The sequence below is a fragment of the Notothenia coriiceps genome, unplaced genomic scaffold, assembly GCF_000735185.1.
Source record: "Notothenia coriiceps isolate Sejong01 unplaced genomic scaffold, NC01 NC01_scaffold00037246, whole genome shotgun sequence".
Lineage (NCBI taxonomy): Eukaryota > Metazoa > Chordata > Actinopteri > Perciformes > Nototheniidae > Notothenia > Notothenia coriiceps.
In genome coordinates this window covers 17676204-17699999 of record NW_011369947.1, presented here as the reverse complement: position 1 = coordinate 17699999, position 23796 = coordinate 17676204, and the positions used below count along the sequence as shown (strand labels likewise).

General features: G+C 39.9%; 4 protein-coding genes across 4 annotated transcripts in view; all 4 read left to right on the top strand.

Annotated features, from left to right (window-relative positions):
* The window catches only part of LOC104965963 (gamma-aminobutyric acid receptor subunit alpha-6-like), a 599227-nt gene that overhangs the window by 279428 nt on the left and 296003 nt on the right, over positions 1-23796 (top strand). The gene's annotated exons all lie outside the window — the stretch shown is intronic.
* LOC104966240 (single-stranded DNA-binding protein 3) overlaps positions 1-23796 on the top strand; it is a 64922-nt gene that overhangs the window by 27322 nt on the left and 13804 nt on the right. Inside the window, exon 6 of the mRNA XM_010795423.1 lies at positions 2047-2136. Within this exon, the coding sequence (XP_010793725.1) occupies positions 2047-2136 (90 nt within the window). The remainder of the gene's footprint in view (positions 1-2046; positions 2137-23796) is intronic.
* LOC104965956 (claudin-1-like) lies at positions 10561-13372 on the top strand. Its single transcript, XM_010795028.1, has 4 exons — positions 10561-10902; positions 11317-11481; positions 11912-11990; positions 12229-13372. The coding sequence occupies exons 1-4, from the start codon at positions 10701-10703 to the stop codon at positions 12395-12397; spliced, it is 615 nt and encodes a 204-aa protein (XP_010793330.1). The 5' UTR covers positions 10561-10700; the 3' UTR covers positions 12398-13372.
* On the top strand, positions 15792-20357 carry LOC104965957 (prolyl 3-hydroxylase 2-like). Its single transcript, XM_010795029.1, has 2 exons — positions 15792-16566; positions 20280-20357. Exons 1-2 carry the CDS (start codon positions 16150-16152, stop codon positions 20340-20342), a joined length of 480 nt encoding a protein of 159 aa, XP_010793331.1. The 5' UTR covers positions 15792-16149; the 3' UTR covers positions 20343-20357.

The following is a 23796-nucleotide window of genomic DNA, read 5'->3' as shown; positions in this document are numbered from 1 at the left end:
GAAGTGCTATTTATAACATGGTGGGGGAGTGAGATTGGGTGAAGGTGTGTGTGTGTGTGTGTGTGTGTGTGTGTGTGTGTGTGTGTGTGTGTGTGTCCATTTTCATGTGTGTTGTGTTGGAGAAGAAGGGCAGCGAGTATATTTGTGTACATGCGTGTAATTGCTAATATGCGTTCTTGTCCAAGCATACAGGGTATTTCACATGGATGTGGTGTGTACGTTAGGGGTGTGTGTGTGTACAGTGTGTGTGTATACAGTGTGTGTGTTTATGAGAGCGACTCCCTCCCCTGGGTCTTAAACCCCTCCCTGTTGGGTCCTGTACCCTGTGGTTCTCCCCTGTCTGCCTCTCTGTACTGAAGGGCCGGACTTTATGAGCCTGTGATGCAACTCTTTGTGTGTTCGTGTTGGTCCGTTCAAATGCTTGCGTGTGTGTTTGTTCCGGCGTGCTTATGTAAGCACGCGTCTCCATCTATGTGTGTTGACAAGAATACAGTTATATCATATTTATCTCCCTGGCTGAACCATTCACCCCCTCTTCTCTTTGCTCGATTCTAGTTTTTTTTTCTCCATATTGTTTGAGTGACGTAAGGGTGGAAACGGCTGAATTGTATTTACATGTGTCGGCCTACTGTGATCTGTAATAGTTAATAGGGCCTCCTTCCAGACCGAAGGGTTTAGAGTTAGTCGTTCCCTGCTTTTAATTATCTTTTGCATTCCAGAAACACTACACTCATCTTATTTGCTGATGACTTGGTGCTATTTGTTCAAGTAGTGTAATCGTTTGGTCTCATGCAGGATTTCAAAAGATTTTAGATACGTCTGTAAATATATCTGTAAAAATAACCATTCTCGTTATAAAAAAATGCATTAATATATTTTTAATAAGCAAATGAGAAAAGGAAGAAATGCAAATATTACAAATTACATTATTCTGCATGCATTGTCGGATTTTAAGATACAAATGACCTTGACAACATGCCTCGACAAATACAAAACTAACAAAGCTAAATACATTAAAAGAAAAGCCTTTTTCTATTATTTTGTAATACAATACAACCACCTTCAGCCTACAAAATGATCAGCATTGTGCTTTTCTATACTCAATAATCTGGCAACACCGTGTTAATTGTGTTTCTGGATCTTCCAAAATGTAAGTTATATATTACCATATTGCCAAAGTCCAGGCAAAAGTGTTTCTGTTGGACTGAATCGCACACAATAAAGCAATATAGACTTTTCTTTGGAAACCTATGAGGGGTCTTACTTACTTGTTTGTTAAATAATCAAAAGACTGTTAAACTATGTTTGTTAGGAGATTAAAACGAGATATAAGTGTATGAAATAGCGTATACCTTGTCGATTAACAGCTTCTATTGGCCAACAAAGCATCACTCCGCATTAGACAGTATGATTGCTTTATAGCTGTGCAGTGAAACTCCATTTTTCTCCTTGATATCTGACTCTTCTAGACTACAGAGAAAATATTTGAGTTGGATTTCTCTACTGATGAGCTTCTCTTTTACCCTCTCCACTAGGGCTGCTCGATTATGCCAACAATCATAATCTCGATTATTTGGGTCAATAATTGATATCACGATTATTAAAAACGATTACTTTGAAAACATCCATTTATTGAAAAGAAAAATGTGAACAGTATGTTTTTAACAGTCGATTACCCTGAACTTAAAGTATAATTCAACTGAAAAACCAAAATAAATCAAATAAATAATCGTTTTATTTCGATTATGCTGTTTTCATAATCGTTGCAAGCCAAAATCGTTATTGCGATTTAAAATACGATTAATTGAGCAGCCCTACTCTCCACTACACAGATGAGGGAACCATTTAGAGATTTTAAAGCGGGACCGTCACCTTTAAACTGTGGATGAGAGGGGTTGTGGGGGGGGGCAGGAGGTGCAGTGATTGCAGGTGCAGACACTGCCCCCTAAAGTCATTCGGTGGCCATTGCAGAATGTACATAAAGAGCAGTTGGAGACACACCCACTTACACACACCACAATTAATCACCATGATTGTGTGTTTCAGAGCGCAGCGGCAGCGCCCAGCCCTGTGATGGGCAACATGCCCCCCAACGACGCCATGCCCGGCGGTCCCATGCCCCCTGGCTTCTTCCAGGTAAGACTTTCTCCTTTATCACTGTACTGTGTACTCCTCCATCACCTCGAGTAACATACCATTACTCCACTCGACTCTCAAAAAACCAACCATTCAGGCGGCATGCGCATATTATTTTTAAACTAATAGAAAAGACTATCAGCAGGCCAATATTATTTAGAGATATTAGACTATTTATGACTGTATTGGCACTTATGTTTGCACACTATGAAGAAAAAATCACCAATAAAACAGATTTAGGATTTGGCTTGAAAAGAACATATTTTTTTGAAAATAGAATTTCTATTTAGTTTTTTTTTGCCGAGCAGCAACACTTTTAAATATTGTTCATAACTGATATGTCTGATTAAATAGTTAACTGTAACTTTAATGTTTATGTAAAACAAAGTTTTTTTATATCACGCGTCAATCAGTCAGGGTCTAGTAATAAAGTCCTTTAGCCTAAAATCAAGAGTTGATCAGATAACAAGAAAATTCCAACTCCCACTTTTGTTCCCCCTTTTTCCCAAAATGTTTCCAAACATCGTTTATTCCACTTCCGATATTTACACCCACCGCAGCCTCAGATGGTGCTCACAACGTTTATTCATCCGCTTCGTGATTCAACCATCCCGTATTCATGCTCTCTCTCCACTCCTTCCATCTCCGTCTCCGTCTCTGACCCGTCTCCGCTCTGTGAAGGAAAAGGTTTTAGTGTGGGAGATGGCTGTCTGAAGAGTGTAGAGAATGAGACAAACACACACACACACACACACACGCCTTCGTGCACACACGTTCACAAACAAACACACATCCTCCGCGAGGCAGTGGTGTGATGGACAGCACTGGCATTTGGCGATAAGGTGGTGGAGAAGAGTCGGAGAGAAAAAGCAGGTTACCCGATAGAGGAGTGGGAAGGAGGGAGGGGGATGAAGAGGGGTGAGAGGAAGAAGAGAGGGAAATGTGAAAGATCAGTGCCACCAGGACTGTGGCCCGGTGTTTGTTTCTGTGGCTACCTACCACTCCATTGTTTGGTTGCTGAGAGCGAGGCAATGTGCTGAGAGGATGGTGGTGTTACTGGGGAGGGAGGGAGGGGGGGGATTAGTGAGAGTACGGCTGTGAATAAGNATCGTGGGGGAAAATAGGAAGGGACTCCTTTTACACACTGAAAGTATGATGGAACGCCGCACCAATAATTTTCACCATATATGTAATAATCTCTGCTCAAGTAATTTATCAAAGCCGCTGGGCTTTCCATTTTTATGCAGATGATACTGGTTATTTATGTTCATCCTCTTCTATTAGAGCAATGATGTTGATTCCACTTCTAATTTATCTCCAACTCAAAGTTTGTATTGGTAAATGCAGACAAATCAAACTCATTATATTTTCAAATGGGCAAAAAGTTAACTTATTTTTTTCTCCCCAACATTGTGCTACTGTTCAAGGGGACTGACATTGAAAGTCACTACATACAAACGTATCTAGGTTTTATTATGATCAGAAACTTGATCTTTCAAGTCAGCACGCAATGAAAATGTTGTTTTTACAAATTAGCGTTTCTTCCTTTCAGACCAAGGAAACTTTGATCTCCTGCTAACGTTTTTTACCGCTATTGGATTCTGGCGATCTGCTTACATGCAATGGGGCCTCTAACCAGTGGCCCTAAAGACTTTGGATACTGCTGCTACCATTGCATGTGCCATTACGTTTTGGTTTACTGGAAGCGCCGCCACTGATATATTGTGAGTTTGGATAAATATGCATTTTATTTGAAAAGGTGTGTTAGTTGCGTTTTTAACTGTAGTAAAAACAGTAAGCGTTAATAGGGGGCCTTATGGATTCGGTTTGTTTTGCCCTGTGGGGATTCGCCGGGCCCTCTGACCTGGATCTGTTGCGAGTCTCAGCCTGGGTTTTTTGATTTGCCGCGTAACATAAGTACCTCCTGCCATAAATGCTAGAAAGAAGATGCCTACTTTCTGGCTGAGTTTTGTTTTTCTTAGTAGTTTTCTGGTAACACACTTTTATGAATGCCTGCACTGATTTGGGACTGAAATCCCACCAAACAAGAATGCCGCAAAAAACAATCGGAAACCCATCTCAGGCTTCGCCTATGGTTAATTTACAGTATACTCAGCTACTTGCCGTCATGTGTATTTTTGTTCAAACCAAACGACACATTTCCTTACAGGCAAAAATTAACAATTTGTACTGTAAATGCTTTAAGCAGCTCTCTGGCATTTGAAACACCTTTTTGGGACTGCAGCCATTATTAATGTTATTGAGTTACCACTGGGGTCTGACAATTGCGAACCTCTTTTTGGGCCAAAGGCTCTCTAGCCAGGTCAGTCTCCAGCCGTATAAAAAAACATTGTGACATTTTTTTAACTCACATTAAACAATGCTGACAGTGAAAATTATAAAATACAGCGCTCTCTCAAAAAACTTGATCTATTTAACATTCAAATCGTAACAATGACAGTTACAGTCAGAGCCTGCCTTATTGCTTCCTATTTGAATCCCTGTTAAACGACTTCATTCATCAACAATAAAAGTATTGTAGTACGGAGTATTGTATATGTCATAAAAGCCATATGCTATGTGTGGTTGAAGAATATAGGTGTAAAGACAATGACTGGGATCAAACGTTTAACTACAAAAATGAAAACCCCAAGCGTCTCAATATCAATACAATTGAAATGACTTGTATGTTATAGATAGTTCCTGTTAGACCTTAGCCCTGCAAAGTTCTTTTTTGTGTTTGGACATTACGCTTTTGCCCGGCCGTCTCAAAAAAACTACTAACTACTACGTAACTTATGAGTTTTACCCTAACACTGAAGTCATCTTGGTAAAGGTGGTCTCATCTCATTGGGGTGTGTTGGGCTAAAGGAGCACTAGATGGTGCTGTGCGTGTCATGTTCCACCAGTGTAGGATGCCGCCGCGCCGCGCGGTCACCTGTTGATCTTCACCAATACTTTCCAACATGTGAAATTGTGTTTTTGCGTGTTTTTTGTTACATGTTTTCGAATGTATTTTTGAGGACGTTGTTGACTACTCATACAGTTGTAACCATCCGTTCACTGGTTGCGTGTTTGAGAAAATGGTGTTTGCTTTTTGTCACGTTCACAGACATAATAGCGGAAGGCTAATTAGGGATGACATTACAATGCCTTTGTTTAGACGCTTTTATCCCAAGCGACTGTACATACTTTAAAAAAAAGCTAATGTCTTTTAACGATACTTTCCGATTTCGTCTTTTCCTCTGAAGGGCAAGGCAAGGCAAGGCAAGAAAAACAAATTTTCGGGTGCAATTAACAATGCCTCACTGCTATTCCCAGAACAGAGATCCTACACTGAATAACTTCTCCCAGATTTCGGGCTTCCTTCCTTTGTTGTGATGATGCCAAGCATCGACTCATTTACTTGCAGCGAAAGTATGCTGGGAGCAAACTGCCAAAAATAATGTAGGGGTCAAACGCGTAACTCTGGCAACATAAAGTAATCTTAACAGATGAACTATGGACGGACAGCTTTAATTTACTGGAAAATGTAACAGGTGGTGGTGTGATATTTCTTAAGAAAATTAAAACGTTCTGACCCTAGATTTTGTGTTGACCTTAATTTCTAACCAACTGAAACTCTTTAAAAGGGGCTATATCTGCCTTTTTTTTTTAGGTGTCATAGTTGCCTTCGACCCATTTAGTCATTTACGGTGAATAATCCAAGTCAAGGTGTTGATTGATTCACAGGGGCCACATCACCGAAAGCGGAAAGTTTTTTTTTTTTTTTTTTAATGTGGAAAAGCTTCGACGGCTCATTTCCCAAATGTCAGCCATGAATTGTCGGCTTTTAGGTTGTTGTTGTTGGTTTTGCTGATCTTTCTTGTTCCTGTCAATGCTGAAAGATGTGATTGAGGATAAAAAATAGATGACTTCAGAAAGACAACTGAAACAACAGCTTTCGCCAGTCATTTACGGAAAACGAAAACCTTACTCAAACCTTCAGTTTAACAATCCTTCTTACTGCTTTTTAAAATAATGCATCCTTAACCCTGAAAACTGTTGTCACTTTGTGGCACTGGCACAACTTAATAGAAAACACATGAGTTTACAACTGTCTCGGAAGACTGTTTTCCTGAGAAAGCAACCAGTGACTTTTTAACAACATACATTTTCGTGTTTTTTTCCACAAACGACACCGTTAGAGGAAACATGTATCAGCTTGCTCATTTGATAAATTAGTAAACTTTTAACTTAGCTCTTCTTTTGTTTGCAGTGAGGATTTGTGGTTTTTGTTCAGGGGTGGAGGATAACCGACAGTGGTTGTTGTTTTTTAATTAAATGTATTCCCATACCTTTGCATTGATAACTTTTATCTTTATCAGTTTGCAACTATCACAGAATTACTGACTGAGCTGGAATAATGTAGCAGCCTCTGTTGCCTGATATAGAAACTGTCCTGCAAGCTAAATGCCTAATGTCAGCATGCGGGCCCGTTTATGGCGTTGCCGTTTCACTTGCCCTAGTTTTGGCCCGTACTTTTCCACCTTTTCTGGGGCCCGACTAAATCGTGTCATCGAGGCCAACAAGTGCGACCAACAACCGCGACCCGGAAATATGCCGTAAACTTAGTGACGGACTGCTGATTGGTCAGGAGGCAGAATGCGTCACAATTCTCGCGGCGACTTAATCGCCCTAGTGTGCGCATATATTATGGACGCTTGCAGCATTTTTTGAAAACAGTGAACCTAAGAAGAAAAAACCACATACCAAGAAGCAAGGACACAATGGCCCCGTCTCAGGGTCGGCTTAAAATGAATCCTGTCTTCGCTCACGTTGCCCGTCGTTGTCCCTGTGATTACTCCCTCACCTCCAGGAATGCATGATTGTGCACTCAAGGAGACCAAATCATCTGTATGCTACCGGTTATGTCACTAGATCCTGGTTTCTTTCTGCGAGCTCAGGTGAAGGATTGGGTAGGATATGAGAGGAGCGAACACGGTTGTCTGACAGCAGTCTTCCCCTCCGTTATTTTCACAAACACCCCTGCCACACATTTTACTGACACAAACATTTGTATCATCTGTTGTAGACCCCAATAAATAAAATCTAATAAGAACTCATTCTCAAAAAAGATAAACGCCATTCTTAAAATGTATAAACGAACAATAGTTTGATTAATATTGATTAGAGTGCACAATAGAAATAAAATAATTGAGAAAAGAAAAAGAGATATATTATCTATCAAAACCCAGTTAGATTAACATTCATTGGATTGCACACTTTGTTTGTTTGTGTGGATATGTAGCACATTAACATTTTAATAGCACTTAATGACTGACTGAATGGAAATGACAATAAATGAAAATGTAAAACGAAAAAAGTGATCATGAAAATGTTTCCAATAAATGAATAAAATTATTTTTGACCACTTTGTTGTTCAGATATCACATATTTGTAACTAAATGATACATGAATTGAAACAAAACACAGTATAAACTGAGGAGTGACTCTCGTGAGTTTCATGTATTTTCTTCACTCCGCTGGGAAACGGCTCTCATGTCAAGAAGCATCAGATCAGTGCATGTGCTGCATCGTCCAATCAGTGAGCAATATACAGTAAGGGGGCGGGGCGAGTATCTGAGGATTTCATCGGAGGATGGACTGGTGTTTCCTCGATTATCGCTCCTCCATTATCGCTCCTCAATCCTCGGTCCTCCGGCAGAAATAAGAGCCATGGGACGGTACTCAAGATGGCGCAGACAAATCAACTTCCGGTGAAACCGAGGAGCGAGGAAATGAAAATAGACAGAGACAGGGCCATCCTTCATTGTTGTTGTGTGTTTTGTGAGTTGTGTCGCATTTGAAGATGACGTCACGGCAGTTGTATGCAGCGTCGCTCCGCCCGCAAAAAAGCCGATCGCCCCGCCTACACTTAGTTACTATAGTAACTACCCCAGTTCCTAAACTGTAATGTGAGCCCAGCATTAAAGTGAGCTGGGCCTAATAAGGCCTAACCAAACCGAGCAAGGCCAAGCGAGGCCTGCAGTGTAAATGCGCCACAAGTGTCTTTCGGGATTCTGTGCATCCGCTGTTCAGGCATCAGGATCATAGTTATGCAGACCAATTTGAGTTTAATCTGGGCTGTTGCACACAGTGACAATGTGTCATACTTAATGCAGCAGAATAGAGACTACACCCACAACAACTATGTGACCCCTTCCCTCTTTGATTACTGAATATTGTAGATAAAGTGTACAATAAAACGGAAATCCCGCAAATTATATGTGAAACACTGACAATGGATCAGTATCTCCTTACCCTTGAAACTATGAGCAAAATCGCATGAATGAGGAAGAGTTTGTAACAAACAAGTGCCTGCAGAGATGGCATGCATCAGATCTGTAAATATTGTAATATAAGACATTTGATAACAAATTGGAGTTTGTTGTGAAATCCAATTGTGCGAGAAGAAATCACATAATTCTGTAGAGCCACTGACAGTAGACTCACTGAAGCACACATACACAATATGAAGGGAAGGGGTTCGGTCAGTTTCAGTGGTGCATCACCCCTTTGTCCAAATGCAGTGAATTGTATTAAAGATTTGGTATTTCTTGCTTTTTTGTGTGTAGTCTTCCACTGCCTAGGTGAGTTTCCTAACTAATACACAAGCACGATTGATGAACTGTCAAAAAAGACAATAAAATCATGAAATAACAAAGAAAAGGCATTTTTTCTGATGACTCACACCAGCTCCTGTTATGCATTATGAATGATCAGCATCGGACCTTAAAATACACTCCAAAAATCTCTTTACCATCTTTATTATATGTACAATATATTAAAAGGTCCTCCCAGGATGTAAATCAGTTATTACACATACTGTATCGCAGATTTACAATCACGTCATGTTGTCGAAGAGGGAAAGACACGCAATATATTTTCCTGTTTTACAGATCCTAAAAGGAAGTCTGTTTCCATTTATTCAGGGATCGCAGAGTTTGATAATAATTTGACCATGTAATCTGCAAACATAGAGCAGGAATTCCTTCATATTAATGTGTGACCTGATCAGACCTTTTTAAAGTGATATTAAACAATGGGTGTGAAAAATAAATAAATACATTGGATGAGTAAACCAAGTGACTGTAAGGGAGGGATACATAATGACTGGCTTCTGGAAAATGCAAATGGGGGCTGTGACTTTAATTGCGGCACAATGTTTTGATGGAGGCTTTTTTCAGGAAAGGGTGGACACTGATTAAATCTAACAGACAAATGCAGTGTTTACAAACTGGTATCCACTTCACCAAATATGGTCAAATCATTTGGTAATTGTCTGGGTAAAATAAAGACTGTTTAACCATGTAAACATACGCTTGCTGCTCTAATTTGCAGAGGAAAGGAACGTCAATTAGGCGTTTTAACTATCACTTGTTTGGGTGAAAGACCTCCTCTTTCAGTGATGTTTGAGTCAGTTTGGTTCTTGTTTTTCTGTGATGTTTTTGTTGTTTATACTGACATTTTACAATAAACTTATCCTGCACTTAGTAAGAACAAACGAACTGTAAGGACCTCCATATAGAAAAAGCCAATGACACCTTTATGTGCCAGCCCATCACTCTCCCACACCATTGGGAAGTATTTTTTCTTCAGTCACAATACAATGTGCAAGATAACACAACAGCATTGCAAGTATTACTCAAAGGGGACCTATTAAGCTTTTTAGAGTTTCCCTTTCCTAGTGTGTTATGAATTTAAGCCACTGTCGGCTCATCTAAGAATGGGCAACATCTGGGAAAATTAGACAAATACCCTACATTTTATTTAAGAATTGTGAACAGATAGACATAATGTAAGATAATCCAGAGAGTTAAGTCTCTGTAGATGCCAGCACACACTTGTAGTCGGTCATATAATTCACAAATTAAGTAATATCAGAGAAAATGTAATTCTGCTTTACTAATACTTTTAATTTAGGAACGTTAAGTATATTTGAATGCCAACACTAATTTTCTACTTTTACTTGTAGAAGAGTATTTTTTAGTGGTATATACTTAATTTAAGAATCGGAGTACTTCTTCCACCACCATAAGTCCATACATTGTTTTTAATGTTGGGAATTGCTTCATATGCCTTTTAATGTGTTATCCTTGACTATGTGAGACATGTGGTCCTCACTCTTGTTGTGTCAAATGAACTAAAAAGCATGACACTGAAGGTGTAAACTCACATTATAATAATTTGAAAGACTGTCGTATATGTTTGTTTAATACACCGGAATGTATTATTTTTTCTGATAGGACTTCCTAAGAAAATGTCTTCCCATCATCCACTGCAGGTGGAGTCAGTCAATAGTATCATGCTACTCTCTGGAGTGGACGTTCCATGCGTCACGTGGCTTGCACTTTAAATAGAGGCTGCAGAAGAGCGCGTGAATAACGGTCTGCGAGGAGCCACTTATAGGTAGATCATTTGTTGGCTTCAACGACTTCTGCTCGCTTGTAGTTTGCTTTTCTCTGGTACATATTTCCCAAACAACTTTTCGGACTTGTTAACTGAACTCTTTCCGCTGCACGATGGCCAGCTCCGGACTGCAGCTCCTCGGTTTCTTCCTCTCTCTGGTCGGTCTCGCTGCCACTGTGGGCGCAACGTTGATGGTCGAATGGAAGAAGCAGTACCAGGGCAAGACGCACCGCATATTTGAGGGTTTGTGGATGACTTGCAGTGGCAATGAAAGAACAACTTGTGAATTTCATCAGTACCTCCTGAAGCTGCCAAGTGAGTTTTTTTAAATGTATTTATCACATCTGCATCTCCTCCGAAAACCAGACGCTGCTTCTTGAGATAATACGTTACTATAATTAGACAGAAGTCTCTTTAGATTGACCTTTACTGACTTTGTGGCATGTCTTATATTCATAGACATTTTGTTGTTGTTGAGGAATTCATTTATGCCAATCTTTAATTTTGTAGATTTAAGTTCATCTCAGCCTATTTTTTATTATGTTTTCATTTAGTTGGTAGGTTGGTTAAACCTACAGTTTAAGCCAAACTAATACTGCACATTTATTATGAATGAAGTAACAGAAAGATATGCAATTTCTCACAGAAGGGATATAGGTCATTTCTAAGTATAAGACAGTATATATGAAACGTTTTTATATTCCAACAGTCCCAGTTTTTCTCCTGTAGTTGAGGTCCAGGCTACCAGGGCGGTGATGCTGATCAGCGTCTTCCTCTCCACTGTGGCTCTGATGGTCTCCACAGTGGGGATGAAGTGCACTCGCTTCATGGACGGCAAGTCTGAGAGCAAATCCACAACAGCTATGATCGGAGGAATCATGTTCATGATTGCAGGTGTGTGCGGATAATATCTCAATATAATATGCTAATCAAATTCTTATTTTATTTAACCTTTATAACAACAAAAAGCCTCATTGAGATTTAAAAGCTCTGTTTTCTCCTGGCCACAATAGGCAGCAATAATAAAGAGTTACAGGCAACAACATAAGACACAGCAACCCACATTTAAACAGAAAAACTTTTATAAAATTGTGAATAACTTTTCTATAATAGTCCTTTAAAATATCTAATCCTTTACTTTAAAAAAAAAAAAAATTACATAAACATACAGTAAACACACTAGTTTACAGGTAACCCTTTTTCAAATTTTACTTTTCTCACTTTTTCGACACAAGAAAAACATATTTAAAAGTGATGTCTTAAAAACGAAAAACATAAATGAACCCTTCTTTGTTTCACAATATGATGTGTTTTCTTTGTTCAGGTGTATTGACAATCATTATGACTTCCTGGTACGTCAAAAAGATTGTTGACAACTATCACGAAACAAAAACGCTTCAAAGGTACAGACACACACACACACACACACACAATCACACAATCTCAAGTTTACTAACGTAGCTTTTGAGGATATTACTTTGACCCACATTAATTTCTTGGAAGCTTATTCCCCAATGAACTGGTCTTTAGTCTGAAATGTTTTGCGAAAGTAGCCTAAGTATGACACAACACACACACACACACACACACACACACACATTTGGTACATCTAAATGTGTGTACATTTGTTTTCTTCTGCAGCTTTGAGTTTGGTAATGCTGTGTTTGTCAGCTGGGCTGGCGGCCTCCTCACTGCGGCTGGTGGAGCTTTCCTGGGCTGTCGAAGATGCTCGCGGTCTCAGACGACCAGCTCCATGAGCTCCAACAATCACCTCCTCCCCCCCATGGGCCCCAAGTCCAACTACGTCTAGTAAAGGAGAGGCCGCGATAGTCAGGCTGCAGTGACATTACATTGGGTTTCTACTACAGGAATAGAAATACCGAATATGAAGTTTGCACTGAAATTCAATATCATTTTATAGATTCAAGGTTTTCTGTCACTTAGAAAGTCACTGCCTTATCCATGTGTTTTCTTTTAATGTTTATTTTATTATCTTTGCTTTTTAATGACTGTTTTTAAATGCCATTTTCTTAATGTCTTTCATTTTTGTAAAGCACTTTGAATTGCCTTGTGATGAAAGGTGCTATATAAATAAACTTGCCTTGCCTTAATTTTTTTATCTAGAAAATATTTGTGTGTGAGTACGACATTTTGAAGTTACTCTTAACAACTCCTAATGAAGAACGATGTATCAAACTTTGAATAAAGTAGAATAATTGTTTTGATGCCTGGTGGCAAATGACTGTAATTTTACATTGCTGTACAATCCACTCTACTTCAGTTCCACACTGGTGTTTATATTGTCTTGTTTGAGTATTTTGTTAACCCTTAGATGCATAAGTGGGTTAAAAATGAACCAGTGAGGTGGTTTTCTTGAAGTGTCTGTGTAATTACATTTTTGTATCATTTCATATACCAGCTATTCCTCAAAAAACATGTTTTTGATGTCATGCCATTCAAATTTTTAACAGCTACGGGGCAGGTAAGAGAGGGTCAGATTTGCGGAGGTGGTAATATGAGGTTTTGACCGAGGAGCAGGACGTAGATGATGAAGAGTAGGGGGCCGAGTACTGATCCCTGGGAAACGCCTTGGGTGACTGAGGCTGTAGCATAGGAGTGGCTGTGGAGGGAGATGAAGGAAGAGTGTAGGGTCCAATCACTGGTGAATCCCAGGGTTTAATATACATATTTAGTTTTTGTCATTTATACTGTATGTGTTGTTATTTGTCATTTTGGAAGATTGTTGTATGTACATTTTGAGAAAAAAATAAAACTGATTTCTTTACTCAGGGTAACCTTATGTTCTTTATTAAACATACAGTATTCACTTAATCTTTGTCAAACTCATGAAATCACTGCTGACTTTTGTGTCTGATGTAATGCAACTGTAACAATATCAACTGCATTTGCTAATTTCTCTTTGTTATACAGCATACACTTACCATATTATGATAATATTATACAACACAAATAAGAAAAAGGAAAAACTGATATTTATATTGTTTTGTTCTATCCCTTTTTATTGGTTGTGTTTACGATTTGACTTAAACACTGACACAAAAGCTTTTGATTCAGCCAATATATGTTGGCTTCACTTCACTGAAGTCTGGTCCTTATCAGGAGAAGTGACGGATTTAGGCAAATTATATGCTATATTTTTTCTTCCTTAAATGTCGGATTTAGGCAAATTATGTGCTATATTTTTTTCTTCCTTAAATAACTGAAATACTCAAATTCGGACTCTTGTGGTGCAGTATTTGAGTGAATGTACTTGTTGACTTCATGTAAGATGTTAGGATGCTGATGTTTGTTGTTACTAAGTGGATCCTGTGCTGTCCTGAGGCCTGGCTCCAGTAATGAGAGCTTTCCTGACAGCGAAACCATTTCCTTCCTCTCGTATCTGTTGCCGTTTTACCCTCTAAATACTGTATTTAGGCATCTGGTATCACAGCTGCTGCCATGGTGAATTCAAAATAAAGAATTGTTTTGTATACAAACAGAGACTGAGAGTTACTGTTATGATATCTGCTTGACAAAATAACTTGATCCTTAATTAAAGGAATTGCACAAGATGTTGATGTACAGGTACTGTAAGCCATCCTTGGTCAAATGGAAACAAAAATCAATTTCTTTAGTTTAACATACATTTAACAAAATTAGCTGTGGATATAAACTCACGTAGGAACCTCTCATGGAGGCACAGTGCTGCCCATGCTCTTCCTGAACTCTCAGACAGCAAGTGGAAGTAAAATAGTAGAAAATGCAGGCTGCATGATGGAGTTTTACACTTTTAAAGTACCTGGTGAAACATGGTATTTGCCAACCGAGCATGCTAATTCAGATCCAGATATATTTACTCTACACCTCACATTTTTGTCTAGATTACACAGATAAAACAAACCAACAAAATCAGTTAATTAAAATAACCAGTTAATATCGGCAGCACAAACTAATTTAAAGAACGGCAGAACTAGCACCTAGTACCATGTACATGAATAGAAACTCAAATATCTGTGTGTGTTGGCATTCCTCACAGTAAGGAGCTTGTTGTCACCTCAGCAGATGTGAAGTATGTAAACCACACATTCACTTTCAGTCTATTTATAAAACATTTCACCACACAAACTGGAATTTAGATCTCACAGATGGGTGTTGGCTAAGTTGAAGTATCCAGGATGCCAGTAAACAGTATTTTAATGCAGTTATGTTTAGCAGTAAATGATGTTGTATGATGACTGTTGTGTAGTCGTGAAATTAGAAATGTTTACATTTTGTTATTAGATAGCATTTGAAAAAGCTTTTGCTTGACATTATAATCCAAACAATGACACAAACATAGTCTTTCTTAAAATAGTACAAATAATGTGCTTCCAGATCACATTTCACTAAACTAATAATGATAAGAAAACATAGTCTTTTAATTAATTGTTCATAATATTAGTTAAAGTTGAGTTAACTTTGGATTGTGTATGTTGATTTACTGAAGTGATTTTACCTGCTTGGCTACATTCCTATTGCCCCAGAAGTAAATATTATTGGGTTAACAGTTAAATGTTTATTCAAGCTTCATGCATTTCGGGTTTTCCTGGATAAAAAGGTAAGAGTTTGGTTGATAAGCAGAAAACTGCTCTTAACTGAATTATCCTGCAGAGGGAGACGTTTTCCTTTTAATGGAATTGTTTCTGGATGTCTTGACTCTCACATTATACCTCCTGAACATAAGAGACTTCCAGAAGACAAGACAGCAACTAGCCTTTGTGTATGTATATATCACAATAAATATTGTGTGTGAAATCAAACACACATTAAAACTAGCTTCTCAGCCTATTCATTTCATATTTCTTTGTATTATCCTTATTTATTGTTTTTTTTTTAACAGGAGCAGTCTGTAGTCCATGGGCTAATGTTACAAATTCATCCAGAAAATATGAAGAAGTTGCTGACTTTTTTACCTTGAGCCATTCTCGTGAAAAACAAATCAAAACAGCAACACAAAGTTTAATTTCTCTAATAAAACAAGTTCAAAATAGTTAACTTTTAATTGGTTGTTGTAGGCTATTGGGCTTCACTCAATCTCAGTATTCTTATTTTGGCGTTTGTTTAACAGAAAAAAGTTGTAGTTTCAGGCATTTCTGTAGGTCCTTTATCAACCCTGAAGGAACCCAAACTTTATATTTTCAATGTTTTCTCTGAAGCAATGACCATTGATTTAACTGCACCATGTGAAACAATAACACTTAAAGTCGTTTTTTAATAAATACAGGGTGGAGAAATGATGTTAAGCAAAACTATTATTTCTCATTTCTCCCTGAAGGACCCTTTTGCGTCCCTGCTTTACGGAAAGCTGGCATTGTGCTCCGGCCATTCATGTCTTGGAGGGGCGGAGTTAGCGGAGCCGGAGAGGGGTCATAACAAGATGTGTGTCCCCGACTGAAGCAACATTATTTCCGCCCTGGTCCGGAGCCGTCCTGAGTCTTACTGAGAGGAGCTTTTTAAATGGACTCTGAAACGAGTCCGAGCTGATCGCAGAAGTGACTGACAGCCGCTGAACAGAAGCAGAGGATGGATGGGAACTTTTCCCCGGCTGCTATCTTCTCAGTAGTCCTGCTCACCGTGGCGTTGTCCCCCTCAACAGCTTTCCTGGAGCCTTACGACCTTTTATATGACAATGCGGTTCAGGCGTTTTACAACAACGACTACCCAAATGTGGTCCGTTACATGGAGGGAGCGCTCAGCAGCTACAGGGAAGTCCGCCAAACCAAGGTCCGGTGCCGGCTGAGGTGCCAGGACCAGCATCCCTTTGATGCCACCTTCTCGGAGCTGCGCTTCCCTGACGTGGTGCTCCGGAGAGCGGCGTGTATGAACACATGCATCGAGGAGATACTTGGCAGTCAATCTCTGCACAAAGTCAGCGAGGATGTAGTGCAGGACTTCCACAGGAGGATCCCCTACAACTATCTTCAACTGGCTTATAAGAAGGTAGGGGGAAGGGGATGATGAGTAACTTTGAGAAAACTTGCTCTGAATGAGCACTTCTGTTGTCAACCCAGAGGAGATATCTTAATCTGTCTGCCCCACTATACCTGCTACAGTCAGCTGTTACTGCTGCCCAACAACCTGATGCAGAGAGAGGATGCCAGCTGCACAGCACACATGTAGAAACCAGTGTAGCTCATGAGGATTCAAGGTGTTGTCACTTAACTATTTGGCTACACTTAAACTAATATTTGAGGGCCTATAAAAGTTTTACATTTGTCAAAAAAAACCTGATCTCTAACAATTGAGAACGATCTTTAACTAGCATCCCACTGCAGAAGTACACAATAACCATGTTCAGGTAACATTATTGATATTTCAGGAAAAAAACATTTATTTGCTATTCGCAAGAACAATATTTTCTAACTAAGTTGTTAAATAAAAAATATTCAGCTTTTGTTAGGGATGTTTTGCTATTGCTTAATACGTTTATTCCCAAAATTAAGAGTGACCTATTTGAAGTTGAACCTGTAGACCCAGCTGGGATTGGATTCTGTAAATAACAAAATACAAGTATATAAAAGAAAGATAATGTACCACCTCTGATGCTGATCTAAAGTGTGAGATACATCAATAGTGGCCTGCTGATAATGTCAGTTGGACTCTTTTGAGAAACTTAAATACTGTGCTAAGGCTCTACAGTCTACATCTTAGTTCTTTAAAAGTCAATATTATGTAAACGTGATGTTTTCAGCCCTTACTCCAATATGCAACAATGTGATGTAACATCCACTACAGGTGTCCATGTATCACGCTCATGTCAAGGGCTGTTATGTTGAATGTTGATATAAGATTTAGTTGCAGTGAGATGAAGGCCCAGCTGTCTGATCACAGCAGGCTGATTCTACAGATGTCTGTGCACTTGCTTCAATCTTTTGTTTACATCCACACTTTGGTTTTTATGGCTACTCTGTGTGCTGTGTTATTTGTAATAACACACAACATTGTGTTACTCTGTAAGCAAATGTTTGAGGATTTCTCTGTTTTGGCGGTTCTGACTTTCTCTTTCATGCTTCATTCAATCAACATTGACATCAACCTGCTAGATGACAGTGTATAACTTAAAAGTGCAGTCAGGTAATAGATTCAGTTTTCTTTTGGTTATTGAAACGCACCTAAACTACCACTATTCCTCAATCCCAACACATTAGCACTACTTGTTATTGGCTTTACATTACGATATACAAACTTCCAGATCAGCATTTCCCATGTGCCATCTTTGGGCTGGGACGATGTTGAGCGCTAGGCGTGGGAACAATCCAAAAGACGGATAAATCAGGAGAGCTGGGAACAAAGTGTAACTGCTGATTCAGACTCAGTGTGCTAGATTTGTCCCAGAGGAGCAAGTGCATTTGTTGTGACTGTTGAACATTTTCCATCAGTTTTGTATTTGGAGTTGCACAAATGTATCAGTTTTATAGATATTTGTACTCCAAAGCTCAATATTTAGAATGAATTGGAAACCCTCAACTTTTATGGATGTAAAAGTTTACACGTTTTACTGCATGTCTTTGATAGCCCGCTTCGTGTGGAAAAAAACCGTTAACAGGAACATTTGGAGTGTCTCCAAACCTCCCCTAGCTGAGTATTATTTTGGACTTCCGACTGATGAAAAGAGTGAGACTTGATACTTTACAAACACTCCATTCAACATAGGCAGTGATACAATGAACTATTCCTGCAGGGAAATATATTTCTGCTTCCCCCGACTGCAGCTCAGGGTCAACTTCAGGACACTTGCGCTTAGGTAGCTTGAAGTGTGGCTATCATACAGTCGGGACTACATGTTAGTGTGTACAAACAACAACTCATTGAACTTTTTACCTTAATGTGAGCAAGAGATTGACATTTTAACCCAGATGGAGCTCCGTTGGGAAGCTGGCACGATCTCCTCACATGAACCTGAGACTCAGTCTACTTCCACTGTCGCTGACTGCAGACCAGCTCCAAATGCCAGGGTGATGACACACAGCTTCCCCCGCTCCGAAGTGGTGGGAAGTCAATCTGCCCTGTGTCTGTCTGCTGGACAACATTTTTTTTCTGAATCAGCAGAGAACAACTAGGAGCTGATGTGATCCTCTCATAAAAGTGCACGCTCCTGTCTAGACATGAGCGTAGTCACGGCCTCACTCACAGATCCCCAGCCAGCTGTAAAAATATCATTAATCTATTGTGGGAAGAATTGTGATTTCTTTAACATATGTTTAAAGAAAAAGTGGCACATATAGTTTTTTAATCTTTTACAATAAAGCAGAAACTTAAGATATTTTTGAGCATATCTTTATTTCAGCCTCCCCTGTGTCTAAGAGTGTGTTGAAATCTTTATGAACTGAGTACATGGCAGCACATCAAGGCAGGGAGCTATGATGTTGATCTTACCACAGGTAAGGAGAGGCCGAGCTGAAGCGTTCCTATTGGCCAGGCCCATCAGAGCACATCAGACCTCTCAGTGTACGTATCCACATTAGTATTTAAACTGTGTGTGTGTGTGTGTGTGTGTGTGTGTGTGTGTGTGTGTGTGTGTGTGTGTGTGTGTGTGTGTGTGTGCCCTCACGTGTTAGTATGGGGGTACTTGGTGGTGTTTGTGAAAATAAATAACATTCCTGCACATTCCAGCGTCACACACACTCCTCCTGACAGCCTCTGGCACAATGCTGCCATTGGGCCTGTAAGAAGAGGCTCCACAGTCACCAACTGTTCTCCGCACTCAGGATGCTGCGTATGTCCCCAGCTCGCCCATCATTTAGCCTGGCAAATATTTTATTTTCCTGTTGTGGTCTGTTTGCTTTTCTAAAAAAAGCGAGACACGCCACATTCATGTATTAAAGGGAGACTTCTGTAGCTGCCATTGGGCTGGACCTGCAGTGATCTCTGCCTCTGGCCCCAGCTCTCACTCCATAGCTGCCCAACTGCAGAGTGATCAAAGGCCCTGAATCGCCCTCAGAGACAAGATGACATCGAATCTTCAGCCCCTTTATGCTTTATCTGCACGGCTGTTTCAAGACTTTCAAGTTATTGTGAAAGAAGGGCCTCTTACTGCTGAACTGTGAATTTGTCAATGTTTATCTTGATCATGAATAATGAGTGAAAATCAGATTGAAATTGTTATACAAACATCCAGAAACGGTTCAGTTTTGGGTGGAAAACACCAACCACGTTTATTTTTACTAGATGGTATCTTGCGCATAAGCAGTAGCTAATTTGCATTTGTTCACATTTCTTCTTCTCATTCTTTTTACGGGTAGCATTTCCTTTTGCAAGAGTGTGTGTATATATAGGGACATTAAACCTTTGTGTAAAATATATATTCAAACTTTTATTACCTTCTGAGAATCTTTTAATTTCCCCTTGTGGATCCTCTAGAAATGCATATACATACTTCTAAATACACACTATATGTGGTCAGTCATTACAAACTCCTGCAGTGCAGCCAAACATCTCCAAACCAAGATAACTTAATTGAAATTCCAACTGGAGATCCCAAAGTTTCCATCGATACCAAATCTTCTGAATGGCTTTTAATGTGTACAAATTATTTACAAAGTGTATTTGTGCGCATATAACAGTAACTGATGTCTCATACAACCAAACCATGGGGTCTGTTTTACAGCTTGGTTTTGTGTATCTGTTGATTATAATGATTCCCTTTGTTACAGATAAATCAGGGGAGATTGAGACTGCAGTTTCTAGTAACCAAGGAGCTTGATGTTTCTCCATAATGAGCCTGTTGAGATGCTCATCCTGTGCGGCCAGTTTAAAACTGAGGACGGACAAGAAATGTGTGGCCACCAATGTACATGCAGCATTATTGATGATAAAAAGATTCAGCCTCCTCGTACCACAAGCAAAATGAAAGATGTCTTCTTGTTATTGCACTGACCTACAAGAGAAGTCTTAGGAATTTTGGACACATATCATCTTTTTATTTTGAGAACTTTCAATGTCTCACAGTACAATGTTAAAAGCTGACAAAGGGTCAGGAGAGTCTCTGAAGCCTGATGTTGTGAGCATTCTCTGTAAATTCCTCTAATGTCCGACTCTCACTCCTGCTTCCTCTGTGAATGTGATGATTTGATTACAACACAGCAGGCAGCTTATGGCTTAAGTACAGCTCCCCTTAGAAGGCACGTGGTGGGAGGAAATTGGCTAGTTTGATTGTGAGTGGAAGCTCGGTATGTGAGAAGGGGCTGTAATGATCGCAATCTTGTTGATACATTCTTGCTCTTGACTTTTCAGATTATTAGGAGAAACTGCCAAACACAGCAGCATGCAGGGGACATGTCTGTATCCAGGTTGAACTCCAGTGATGAATGTTGCACTAGATGGAAATCACAGATGATGTTATTGTCATCTGCAGCTGATAATAGACAGAGGGAGAGTGAGCTTTGTGTTTATAATGGATAAAGCAAGTAGTAACGCTGCCATTTGCTCAGAGGCACGTTGTGTGCGGCCAAGTCACATGTATGTCTTTGATGTACCGGCAGGGTTGATTTGCGGTTATCCTATTTGCAAAGTGACTGGGGGTGGGACGTAGTGCCAGGGCAGATGACGTAGATGTAGAAATCTTAGAAAAACACATGCTTAACTGAAGGAAATGAAGGCTGTAACTCAAAGGTCCATTTAGGGTTTGTGAGAGTTTTAGCTGTAGCAAGTTTTATCATCTTCATGAGAGTAGTATCAAGCTAAGCAACAGCTCTCATTATTACTTGATTTATGTTTATGCTTATTAACAAGATTTAGGTTTTACAATTTCTGCCTGTACTTGCTGGGCAGTAAATCATCAACACAAACATATTTAAGGTCAGATTGTACAACTTTAAAGTCATTTAAATGTCAAAAAGAACAAATCGTATTTCTGTTGGAAAGTTTATTGGTGACACACAGGATCCTGTTTTCCTAATAAATGCAAATAATCCCCTTAGCAATGACCACTTTCAGCACACACCTGCAGTGCAAGCATGCTGCTCCCCTGAGCTATGGTGCAGGACGGTGCTCTGCCCAGACGGCCAGACATTGTGGCACTTGGCTGTGCCAAAGGCCTTCTGCATGACTGGATCTGAGCGGCTAACCCACTGCAGGAATGTGGGGGCACACTGTGGCGTAACTAACATACTAATATTGTTCCTGCCCTCATTAACAATTAAACACCTGTTGCCGATGAGGAGGCAGAATGCTGCTAATGGGTCACTGCTGAAACTCTGCATTGTTTTGTGTGATGGGATGAGACTGCAGCATTTTGAGTTCGATTTTTATTCGGATGTGACCGTGCTGCCATCTGTGCATGTGTGGCTGAGGCCAAACAGCAAGTCCAAATGCAAGAGCTGACAATCATGACACTTTGGGTTCAAGTTCCAAACTCTTGATTAATTGAGAATTGTTTTATGATGGTGACTTCATTATGATCTCAGTGGATTCTTAATTTATGGAAGATTAGAATATCACCTGTCACAAAACTGAGGATTTGGACCAGGATTCACATTCTTGATCCAAGCAGCTGGAAGACAGCATGTCGATATACGTAAATCTCTGTGTGCAGGGATTTCTATATTTCCGTAAAGTGTTGGCTGCAAGGTCAGATTCAGTGTGTGTTTGAGTGTGTACATTCTGGTTGTGTGTGTGTTATTCTTTGCGTTGGTGATTATCAGTCTGGCCAAAGACTCCTGGGTGTCTGAGTGGAGAAATCAGGGCTGGGATGGAAAAGCCAGCGTTTGCCAGGCATCTGTTCAGCTTCACTAGTGACTTGAACAATGTGTTGGCTGCTGCAGGGGAGCAGCGAAACAGCTTCTATCTGTCATGTCACCTTCTACAGAGCAGACATTATCACACTCTCTTTTTCAGTAAATCAAGAAAAAGAAGCAAATATTTATCTCAGTCAAATGTGGAACCATCACATTACACACAAACTGAGTAGAAATTATATTTTCCGTAAAATACTGTTGAGTCAACTTTGCAGTGGCTGCATTAGAGAGAAGGAAGCTTTGTGCAGAAGAGGAAGAACATAAATTGATTATGTTGTTGACTTTTTCAGAAACCCATGGGTGAGTTATACACTGTATACCTAGCTGTTAAAATATGAGGTAGAAAGGGCCAGTATACACGGAATACTCGTGTTGGTAATTTTCGTTTTTACCAAAATGTTTGTTCACATAAAGCCAGTAGCTAGTTCAGGCTGTATTCTGAGTGTGACTAAACATATATTTGGCTTTGACAGAACTGTAGGTAGGTATTTCCAAACATTTTAGTCCAGAGAATAAAATGTTCCACAGGTTTTCTAAAGGTATCGTATATATATACCTCACAGCTTGTTCCACACAACTGGGAACTAGATGTATCTAACGTTTCAGGTTACTTCTGTCCTCAGCAGATAATTTCTGGGAAGTGGAAAGCTGTGGGCTTCGGCAGGAAACCACAAAGAGGGTAGAGGGTAAACAAAGTCTATTCTGATGTAGAAGAACTGTGTCTTTTTCTAAGTTAGCAGTTTTATTTAAGTTAAGTGTGTGTTATCATGGCACAATGTTCTCCTAGAGACCCCTAATGTAGCAGGAACAACCACAGAGGAGGTTATAAGTAATTGTCAACGTGTTTATATTTCTTTCTGGATTTGGACACATTTTAAGGCCCAGATACACCGGCCAGTCACCTGAGAAGTCGCCGACGCCGACACCGACTGTTGCGTCGCCGGACTCTCCTGCGTATTTGCCGACTTCGCGCACTGGAACACACCGCAAATCCGAGCCGAGCACGTATGAACTGCGTATGCGTGAGTGGCAATAACTCTCCTTACCAGCAGGCGGCGGTAGTGTGTATTCATCATTCAAAAGAGGCAACAACCGGAACAACCGGAAAACAGAGAAGAAGAACAGACTCCGTGATATAAACAAACAACAAATAGCGTTTTTCTTTCCATTTTCACTCGTCCATTGAAAACATGAACGAACAGGAGCTCTATAAACCGATGAGGTGAAATAGCCGTCCGTGTGTGTTCCATCTTCCATTTTAAATCATTTGTTTACCTCTCTACTTCCGTTAACGCTTCTCATGCACTGATTCGCTAGCTGAACAGCCAATCAGTGTTATCCCTTTCTCCGACTTCCGGTGGCGTTCCCGACGCCGATTCAACATGTTGAATCGGAAAGAAAAGGCGTCAGGTCGGCAGAAAAGACCCGACGGTGC